At 34.2% G+C, this 11758-nt stretch overlaps 1 protein-coding gene across 1 annotated transcript in view; it reads right to left on the minus strand.

Moving 5' to 3' along the window:
* Nucleotides 1-559: 559 nt before the first annotated feature.
* Nucleotides 560-11758, minus strand: part of LOC118745429 — an 87818-nt gene continuing 76619 nt past the window's right edge. The window contains exon 3 of the mRNA XM_036478882.1: nt 560-3046. Coding sequence (XP_036334775.1) covers nt 1724-3046 — 1323 coding nt within the window. The 3' untranslated portion in view covers nt 560-1723. The remainder of the gene's footprint in view (nt 3047-11758) is intronic.

An 11758-nucleotide genomic window follows, 5' to 3' on the forward strand; every position in this document is an offset into this window, starting at 1 on the left:
TTCAAAAACGGTGACACTTTTACCTGAAAATTTTTTGTTTATCAGGGAGCTCACCCCCCCCACCTACCTTCCCCTAAAGTTTGGCACGTTACTTCTGGGACACCCTGTATATGTACTTATATTTGTACTACATATATTAAACTGAGTCGCGAAAAAAGTTTTAGTGGCGGGTTTTAAAAGTATTTTAGCATCACTCAAACCTTCGTTCTTGTCTTGTTCTAAAACCCGTCAAAATCGAGATTTGTTCATAATATTTTTGATTGTTGAGATATCGTTGAAAACAAACTCTACCATCACATACTCTGTCGACCTTCAACCAGTATACTCAATTATGTCAATTTCTATCCGTCTAAATTCAAGTTGAGTTACTAAACATTTAAAGAAATTTATTGAGGGCTGCAATTTCCTATGATCGTAAGGAGTTGTGCCAAGGAAGTGAATTTTCATTACGCCGAAATCATCTCAAATTAAGCTTTAAAACTAAGGGGGTAATCAGAAACATTTTCTAAAGGCCAATTTTAGATGCGCTGGATGAAAGAGCTAAATTGCACTTAAGTTAAATTTTTGGATTGTTATTTAAATCTCATTTAGCTTTTGCTGGTTTTCAGATCACCTTTATTTAAATATGCCAAACAAGTGGCACCATTGTTGCTTGTTCCTAGAAATTGTTGTTGCATTTGTTAGTTTGTTTATATTTTGTTCTGAACAGCTGATTGTTGTTTGATATAAACACAGGGTTGCTTATCTCATATTTTCGTAGCAAACATTGAAAATTTAAGTACAGTTAACGTATGTGATCTGAAAATGAATTGGGCCTAAAAAGCGCTATCGCTAATTTTGATCACCAAAAATCTCTGAAAGTGGCAGGCACTCCTAGCAACATATTACAAATACTGCAGGATATGAATGATCACTCATAGCATCTGTTACTTTTTCATGTTTTTTGCTTTTAAGCCCCATTGCTTTTCAATTTAGTTAAATTTTTGTCACCAAAATTCTCTAAATAACAAGCAGTGGGGCCTAAAAATATACACATACAGGCACGCATTTTCTTTCTTTTTTTTGGAGATCAAAATTAACGATAGCGAATGTTGGAGTCCGACTGCAGGTCTAATATGCATACATACATGCATGCACTTATGTACATACATATGTATATGTACATAGGGTCAGTTCTTAAATGCAATACTGCGGCATTACTGCAAAGACAGTCCCTTTTATTTCAAACTTATAATTTATGGCAATGTGCAGCATGTGTAAACACGGTTAAGTGCCGAATTCGTCCTAAGTTGAGAAAACAAGGTATTTCTATGATCTACAGTTTAAGAGTAAAAGAGTTTAATTCTTTGCAGTAATACTGCGGATTGCATTTCCGAACTGACCTATACTACATATTTATGTAAGTATATTGGATTGATTGATGTATTAACAAATATACTATATAGGTATGTACTTATGTACATATGCAGACTGTGTCTGCATATTTATGTATGTATAAAGGGTTGAAATATTCTGCACTCTTCTGCCTATATATCCAATTTTTTGTATGTGCATAAAATGAAAGTTTTCAAAATGTTTATACAAGTCCTTTTTTTCACTTTTACTACTTAAATTACTATTGTTTTTTGTTAATTACTTCTAAGTAATTATTTTATGTTTCCCCATTCCCTTCTCCTCTTCCTCCACCTGTTCAAGTTTGGCGAACATTGCTGTATGGTTGGTGTTATTGGTGTTTTGTTGCTGCTGCTGTTGTTGCTATTTGTTTTTGAGGCGTCACAGCTACTCTTCCTAGCGCCGTGCTAACTAAATTTGTTTTTGTTTTATGGATTCTTCTGGGAGATGTTACCAATTCGGCAAGCGAAATCCTGGCATCGCTAAGTGAGTTGCGCGCGTTGTGCGCTGTATACACATCGTTCGTGTTAGCTGGTGTTGCTTTTGTAAATTGTTTGTGCAAATTCATAACTGGCAGTTCAACTAATGAATGTGGTTGTCGTTGCGACGACGTTTGTCGGCGATCAGCAGTTTTCGTCGGAGAAATTGTGCCGCCATTATTATCGTTTAATTTGGCATTGGTTGTGACCCCCGATTCTTGCACAATTTTACTTGCTATGTGCTCATATCTGTGCTCATACAGATTCACGAAGATGCCGTAGGCATAGGGCTGGCCTTTGACTTTCTGTGTCAAAGCTACATTTGCGTGCAAGTCCGCCGCGTCGGCAGCTTTGGTGTGCTGTAGTTTCCCAAACGCTTTGTCCTGGGTATCAGCCTCGACTATATACAATGCTTCGTCGTCGTCGTCGTCTACGTCGTCAACGTGTTCGAGCTCGACGCTGTCGTGCAACGTATCCAGAATATCAACCAATTTAGTTGTGTGCAAGCTTCTGAGACCAACGCTGCTGCCCCTGTGTAGTTTTTGTTTATTTTGCTCGAAAAAAGGGCCGCTGCTGCTGTGGCTGCTACTACTGTTACTGTTGTTGTTTCCATCATTGCCACTGGCATGATTATAATTCTTCGACTGTGCGTTGCCCGCATGTCTCCCGCTATCATGAACCAGGACTTGTTTGGCTTCCAGGGGAAACTGTGGCACTAGCTGCAAATTGGTCTCCATATCACTGGTGACGACGCCAACGCCATTACCGGCATTGACACTGGCCGTTGTTTTACTCTTTTTGCCATTATAGGCCACTAGATAATTGTTATTGCTACTATTGCTCATCACCGCTTCGGGGCTGATGGCTTCTAACAAATGACCGCTATGAGGAGCATGGTTAATGGCATCTTTGCAGTTGCTTTTCATTTTGTCCGCCAACATTTTACCACCGGCGAGGTCACCGAGCTGCGCCTTACTTCTATTCGCATAGCCTTTGATGTCCTCCGCGTAGTAATAATTGGTAAAACTATTGGAACCGTTATCATTACGATTATATTTGTATTTGCCACTCATTTGATTATTGCTGCGATTTATATGATAGGCATAATGATAAAATGCCTCAGCTGGGCCCATCTCTCGCTGCTGCTGTTGTGGCAGAGGACCCCGTAACAAATGCTGAAAAGTACCGGAAAAACATTTATATAAAAAAAGTTGTTTTAGTTAAATAACGTATTGCATATCACCATAAAAAATATCTATTTATAAATACACTACAATAACATTTTGAAACCCATTTCTTGAGGCCACCGTTCGCTCGATTTCTATGAAACATACACCGATTTAAAGGATATACATAACTTACTCTATGCTGGGGAACTGAACCTTGACATGGATGCATAAATTGTAAATCCCGTACTTATGGCGGAAGGTGGAGGGCATTGTAAGAGGGGGTATGGCACCTCCCATAAAAACACTTATGTTAATGACCAGAAATTTGACATCGTTTCATATGTTATAAAAAACGTACTTATGGCGAAAACTGGTAGAAATTGGAAAAGGGGGCGTGGGACCTCCCACAAAATCTGAATTTTCACATCGCTTATCTCTGAAACCGCTAATGCCAACTGTCTACATATGTTATCAGTACCGTGCTTGTGGCGAAAAGGGAATTGGAATAAGGGGTTGTGGCACATACCATATAAATTGAAATTTCCATATCGCTTATCTCTGGAACCGATAATGATAAGGTAATGAAATTTTGATACAGCTTGCTTATACAATAATAGATTGGCGCTTATACTATATATTAGTGTTTGGCCGAGCTTCTCCTCCGATTTGTAGCGTGCGCCTTTAAGTTGTCATACAAAGGGGAGGGACCTACAGCTTTACGCCGACTCCGAACGGCGATTATATTTTTATGAGAAGCTGTTTTCATGGCACAATTAAATTCGGAGGTTTGCCACTGCCTGCGGAGGCGACCGCTATAAGAAAAAAAAAACTTTTTTATGACTTATTTTTTTGATGTTGGTCGGAAGATGGGGTCCAACGCAGGCCCTGTGGAATAATAGCGCGCACTGCTAACCACTACATCACAGCGGTACACAAATTAGTAACATCAAATTTGGTGTAAATTAGAAGTCCAATCGTGTGATGGAAAAATATTTGCCTTTGTATCAATCATGATAAAAAATATCGTGTGAACCGGCCTTTAGAGATGGAAATATAATATTTTCTTGTACACTTTCACCGATTCTGATGAAAAGAAAGAGGAGTTTATGTAGATGTAGACAATTTAGTTGGTTATAATATGCTATTTTGATCAAGTTATTTTATGTGCAAGAAAAGACTTTCTTCACTTTGCTGCCTTATTAGAGATCAACAAGAAACAAATATAAGGACGTTATTGTTAGAATATACGTTGTAAATATGTATGAACGCAAAACAAAATTTGTGAACACAAAAACAAGGAACAAATTTTGATTGAATCTGTGACAATTAGCAATGATACTGGACTTTAAACACTTTTGGGAAAACATTAAAAAACATTTGAAAATTAAACTATTGTACACTTAACATTTAACCTTAAACCTTAAAATTTAGCAGCGTTCATACTTGTGGTCTGATCAAACTAATACTAAAATAGCTATAAACATAAAAAGTATGCATCCGCGATGCCGTCAGTGTTTCCTTTTCTTTGTTTATTGTTACTTTTTTTTGCAAAATTCTTAAACTCTCCAACGTGTATCTTGCTTTTTTTTATTACAACGCTTTTATCAACTTGCAATGTTGTGTGTCCAGACACCATTCATTGCTATAAAACCTTTGCTTTGCAAAGATCCTATAAAAGTCTTGACATCAACCTCGTCGCCTGGTATCATATCAAAACTCTAGAGATACATGACTCCAATATATTGCGCCTAAAAATATGCACTACTTACGCTACAGCGGAAATGGACGGCACGCCATTTCTTTGAATGAAATTAATTGACGCTCGTATGTATGTACATACATATATGCAAGCGTGTGTACCAATCTATTAATATCGTTGAGTTATTTTAATATCTATTGCAAATTTTTATACAGACAAGACTAAAAAGTAGGAAATAAATAAAATAAAAAAACTTTTTAATATACCACGCCTTTATAAATGGCTAAACATTAGAAAATAATATTTCTAAGTCACATAGAATGAAAAGATATCAATTTGATTCTGAAATTTTAGCAGAAGTCATTAAAAACAATTTATGAGATTGGAAATGAAAAGCGTGGGGCGCATGTAATAGACTTGAATTGATATGAAAAGTAATACATGTAGGTACTACAGTGGTTCAAAAAAACTTTTTTTGGCATTTCATAAACGGTACATCAAAATAGTGCTATCTATACATATATTAAAATTGTAACAGGCCGATGACTGTTCATTATAGTTAGATATTAAAGAAAAACTAATATGGAGTGTCTCTATTAGAGCAATAGAAGCCAAATCAACCATTTTAAGAATTTTTGTCTGTCTGTCTGTATGTATGTTTGCAGGCTCATCACTCGTGAAAGCGGTTTTCACGAATATTTTGCTAGAGATCTAACTTGAAATCTAGAGAGAAAAAAGTTTGAGAGTTGCCACCTGTTCGAAAATTGCAGGTTAAGTAAATTGATAAGAAAATATGAATATTGCAATATCGGAGTAAAAAGAAAGAGGTTTAAGAAGCCTTACAGCGGAAAATATTTTTTGAGAGTTGCCACCTGTTTTAAAATTTTAATTAAATTTAATTTATAGGTCAAATTGAATATTGCAATATGGGTATCAAATTGAAGAGGTTTAGGAAATTTTACTGCCGAAAGTATTTTTTAGGAGGGTTGCCACCCGTTTGAATAATTTTATTTAATTAAATTGATAAAATAAACGAAACCTATACCAGTACCTCAAGTAGCACAAAAGTCAAAAATGCACCAAAATATTTTGTGTATTTTTTGCATCGGCGTGATATACATTTTCAATATAAAAAATATGCCATTTCTAGGCGCAGTTTTTGAACAGTTTATTTCCATTCAGTGTAAAGGTTATACCGCTTTTTCGTGTATTATTTACACCTACCGTAATTTTTTTTTACTGATTTTCGGTATATAGTTATATTATGCCAGTGGTATACAACTTTTCTTGTTTCTAGAACATAAAATAAACTCCGTTGGTGTAAAATACGTACTCATAATTGGCTCAAATCATACACCATAATGGTAAATCATTTACATCATATTCTAGCATAAATATATTCCCATGAGTGTGAAGAGTACGAAATGATTCGAGGAATAAAATTTACTAGTAATCAAATTTAAAATTAACTCAGACATAAAATTTACACCGAAGCTCTTTTTTAATCTGCACAACTTAGAATTATTTTTATAAATCTCAGTATATATTATATGCAGACATCAAAATCGCGAATATATATGAATGTGAGTTCCTAATTTAAAAACGAGGTACATTCTGTCGAGTGAATTTCGGTCCTACCCCCTCTAAAAATCGAGCGCCTCAAAATTTATGAGGATTTGAAGATTTAAATAAATCTGGAAAAAGTTACATTTTGAAAGTAGTGATTTTTTGGCCATTTTTAATTTTCTAAGAGACGCGCTGTTTAAAACAGGGTCGAAAATATCCATAAAGTGGCATAGTTGAGCCAATGTACATAATGAAATTGTTAAATTAGCTAAATAGTAGTCATACAGCTTTAATATGGCGTCCAGCTGAGATTCAGTATTAAGCTAAGTTTACAACCTAACGTATTAGCGTAGCGAGAATACATAAAAATCGCTTCTAACCAATATTTACACAGTCTTTGCAGTTTGTTAAAAAAAGCTTTTTCTCATACTTAAAGCCCAAATAAATAAAAAATATACATATGTACATATTTATATAATAAATTAAACATCTCTTCTACTGCTATTATATACAATACAATATGCTTAAGTTTCGGTATAAATTGCCAAAGGGTTGTGGAAACAAAAAATATATATTAGGGAAATCCCTACGTAGCAATGTATCACACGTTTTGTTGCTTTCCCAACAACAAAATATATGCTAGATTGGTACGTAGCAACTTTAAATCTAAAATGCTACTCATCGTAAACTCCCCTATTATAAAAAATTAGTCGTGTATAATTTTGCTACAATTTAAACACTAGCTACGTTTTAATCGCCAGCGATTATGCTGGCGAAGAAGTTTCTTTGGATTGAGCGATTTCCATTGCAACGCGTAACGCTATTACTCTAGGTTGTGAACTTAGCCTTACTTTTATAACACATACTTTGAATATATGGTCGTCATTGAAAACTTACACAGATTCTTGAATTTGGTACAAAAATATTTACCAAGCCAAGAACGGTGTATTTATTTTGCCCTAGACACAATTCAGTTTGAGAATTTGGTATAAAAAATGTTTCTTGTCAAATGAACACAGTTGACAGAAGTTTAAGCGCCTACCACACGTCCATTATTCGAACGCAAACGCGAACGTATACATTTCAACATGTTTTGTTAACGTTCGCGTACGAAAAGAAGAAATCAAATCAGCGTCCGCCTATGTTATGTAGAAAAAATGCTCGCTGTTGTTCGTACTCATATATACTATGCAACTTATAGCTGCATTTGTGAAGGCATGATGTTGAATCATTAGTACCCAAACAAACTTTAAGCGTGTAGGGGCGCCTTATTGATGCATATTTCACCACTGGTGTAAAACAAGGAAGTTTTTGTTTAAACTTCCAACCGAGTACGCTACAGAAATGAGACTGACTATTCAAGTTGAATAATTGAAATATTAATGCTAAAATTTAATTGTGAAAGCAACAACAACTTGCTTGTTAAAATGTTCCAGACGCTGGTATCAGCACTTTGCATTTTACCGGATGCGCGTGCAACTGGTTAGTGCCAGATAATTCGGTTGTTGCGCTAATTCTTTGAATTGGCGCAACTCCGATTGCAAAAGAGGAATTGTAAAATAATATTAGTTAGCAATTTAGAAATTCACCTGTGGGAATTCTTATTGCGAAAAAATGAAGTGTCAGCAACACTTCGCTTGTTGGAAGTTATTGTGGCTGTGGCCAAAAGAATGTAAGTATGTAATTAGCTTTAATGCAGCGGAAACAAAAGGTAAACAAGCTGTTGCGGCGATTGCCAAAATTAATGTAAATATGTAAATCGCTATGTTTTAGCAAAGGCAAACTGGTAAGTAATTTATTATGTGTTAACTTGTATTAAATATACCAACCAGTGTTACCACTCGACAATATATTTAGGAACAAAAAATCCTACCGAATCAGTTTCCAAACTACCAATTTTTTTTAATCATCAGATATTGATATTTTATTTCGTTTCTGATTTAACTTCATGTAAAAGTATGAATCTTTGATATTAATTCAATTTATATCAATTATTTTATGTCTAAAATGTAAAAAAAAATACAATCGATATAAACATTTTGTATTTGGTAACAAAAAAAATGTATTACTGTGCTCGCGCAATTTTATTTTTATTTATTTGTTTTCATTTAACCATGATGCAATAAAATTACGGAATGTCAGCAACATAATCTTAATATCTCGGTACGAGTTTAAGGCTATTTTAGCACGCTTTCAGTACGCTTTTCTACTTTCACATCACCATTGTATTACCGCCATTCGACAAAATTTATTTAAAATTTTTACAAATGTTCTAATAAACGAATACTATGCAACAACAGCTCAATGCATTTTTGACATTTCGAATAGGATTTATTTCCTATTATAACTTCAAAACTTTGATAGGATTACAAAAGATCTTTAAAATTTAGAATCGGAAATCCAAATCGATGAGAAATCAATTTCGAACGAAACCAGAACAGCCCTGAAAAAAAATACCAATTTATCAAAACGGCAACACTGATAGCAGCTCTACTTGTGGTATGTATAATAGGCTCATATTAAAACAGGCAGTGTATTATGTACACACACACTAGCTTTGTTTCTTTACTTTCCTAGCAGATCATTATCAGGAAGAAGAATGGGAGGAATTACAAAATTACGCTCACAGCGAGTGAAATATAGAAAAAGACAAGAAACGCAAACTAGCAGAAACTAGCTAGTAAACACCTGACCGATGCTATTGACAACTGAACATATGTATTTGCTGCGAATTTTTAATCGCATTTTATGTTTAAAAATTGTTCACAAATACTCAGGTTTTGCCACACTTTATCAAATTAAATAAATCGCCCATTTTTATCAAAAAATACAAAAATATGTAAACGAAGCAAATCAAAGTAGCTGTGCCTAATCTGTCTAAGGTTGGAGCAACAGCTGAATTTTTCACCGCATAACGTGAAAATTATGTGTTTCTTGTAATTTGCTTTTGTAATTTTTTACTTATATTCGGCTAACACTACCTTGTGTAAATGCGGCTATCTGTAAAGAAACAAAGCTACTGTGTGGTGTATTCAATATTCATTTTTTGGTGAATTCTTTGGTCCACTGTCAATTGCTCTCAGAATTTGTGATGTGCTGAGTCGCTACTTTTAAGTATTGATCGATACTCGGTACCGATTTAAAAAGTATCAAATACTTTCGATGCTCGGTACCGAAATGTTGGAATTTCTAATAAAAGCGCGCACACATACATATAGTGTCAGCCATGATAAAAACATTACAAGGTAAATTCATTCTCTCATTTCTTCGGCCATGATTTTTTTCTGACGTTTGCCAACATTTTAAAATCATATAAAATTGAAAATAAAAAAATTAAATTGTTCACAATTGTTGTTGTTTGAGATTGAAAATGAGAATGTGTGTGTGAGTTTGAGTTTTGATTTTAAAATTATTTTGTGGGCAAACGTCAGACTGCCTCTCAATGGTTTTACCTTGTTATGTTTTTATCATGGTGTCAGCTATGAAAAATAAATAATATTGCCACCAGAACTATTGCAATTGGAAAGACGGTTGCGATAAGTAAAAGAAGGCGAGAGTGTGTTTTGCGACATCAGTATCAGGGCGAATTTAATAAGGTTGTGTTACCGGCGTATCTGAATTTTTTGCCGTGGAGGACATTGCATCAAAATTACGTGTTTGTTGTAGTTCTTACTAATGACAGTATGAATATCTGCGTATAATTTGTAAGTGTAATTTTTTACTTATACACGGCTAACACCACCTTATTAAATTCGCCTTGATCATTATTGTGCAGATTTAATTGCCTGCCTTGTTCGACGCACACATTATACTTCCTTCACTTAACTACATACATACAAACACATTGCTCATCTCTTGAGAAAGGACCATCTTATTTGTACATTTTGGGTTTTTAGGCGATGTCTTATAAAATATCAATAATTTTTACCCCCAAAAGAAGCCTATGTCGAGATAGGTCCTTTTCCCTTTAAAGCCACATTTCATTGGATTCCCAAACAATATTTTAACGTTTAACTAACCAAAGATGTAGTTCAAGATGCCCCTATAATAGAATCTTAATTAAAATATAAAACAATTTCAAAGGAAACTGATTTTTTTTTTAATTCAAAGTCAAACCATCTAAAGTGACTTAAGCTACTTGAATTGAACGGCACAGATATAGTGACGAAAGTTTAGTGTGTCGAATCGGTATCGGGTACCGAAAAAGAAGTATTGGGTACCGAAATTTTTTTCAAGTATTGGGTACCGAGAATTCAGCACATCACTACTCAGAATGTCGCCTGAATAATTTTAATGACATTTGTTAACGTGGAGCTGTTTGTGAACCAAATGAAAAAAGTGGCGCATTTTAGGAGCTGGTGTAGTTTTCGTACTAATCTCAATGAATAAATAGTACCAAAATGTTAAAGATAGAATTTTGATTTGAAAGAAATACTGGTGGAATAACAAATACACCAAAACGTTCTTTTTTTATTCAATCTAATCAGATTTGTACCAAAATCCATAAATTTACACCAATTTATACACCAGTGTGCTACTTGAGACTTATAATAAAATTCTAGCAGGCCGATGTCTATACATGATAGATATTAAATAAAAAATAATATGGGGGGTCTTTATTAGAGCTACAGAAGCCAAATTAACCATTTTTAGAATTTATGTCTGTCTGTCTGTCTGTATATTTGTACGCGCATAACTCGAAAAGTAATGCATGGAATCGAATTAAGTTTTCTCCTATGTATCGCTAGAGGTCTAACTTACAACATAGAAGGAAAAAATTAGAGAGTTGCCACTTGTTTGAAAATTTCAGTTTAAGTAAACCTGTTTCAAAACTTTTATTTAATTGAAACGATAACATAAATTAAATATTGCAATTTTGGCATCAAACTAAAGAGGTTAGGAAATTTTTATGCCGAAAATAAGTTTGAAAAATTTTGTTCATTTAAATTGCTAAAATAAATGAAATATTGCAATACGGATATTAAACTTAAAAGGTTTAGGAAGCTTACATTCAAAAATATTTTTGAAGCGGGTTGCCACCTATTTGATAAATTTAATTCAGTTAAATTGATAAGATAACCTATATGTTGCCATATGGGTATCAAACGAAGGTATGTGATAATAATAAAATTGTAACAGGCCGATATCTGTGCTTAATAGATATTAAAGTAAAATTAGTAGGGGGTTTATTAGATCAACAGAAGCCAAATCAACAGTTCTTGTAAGCGCATCGCGCAAAAACTTATGTATAGAATTAAAGGCAGCTTTCACCGATGTACATACTGCTAGAAGTCTAACTGAAAATATAGAATCCATTTTTTCCAGTTTATCATCGATCTATATTCCTAGGAATTTGAATGTATTCACTTTTTCCACTTCTTCGTTGTTTATATTTAGAGTTAGCGCCGCACTGTTCTAAAAATTTCGACTTGAAATAACCACAAATTTAGTTT

The sequence above is a fragment of the Rhagoletis pomonella genome, unplaced genomic scaffold, assembly GCF_013731165.1.
Source record: "Rhagoletis pomonella isolate Grant_MI unplaced genomic scaffold, Rhpom_1.0 Rhpom_scaffold_00009, whole genome shotgun sequence".
NCBI classification, from domain to species: Eukaryota; Metazoa; Arthropoda; class Insecta; order Diptera; family Tephritidae; genus Rhagoletis; species Rhagoletis pomonella.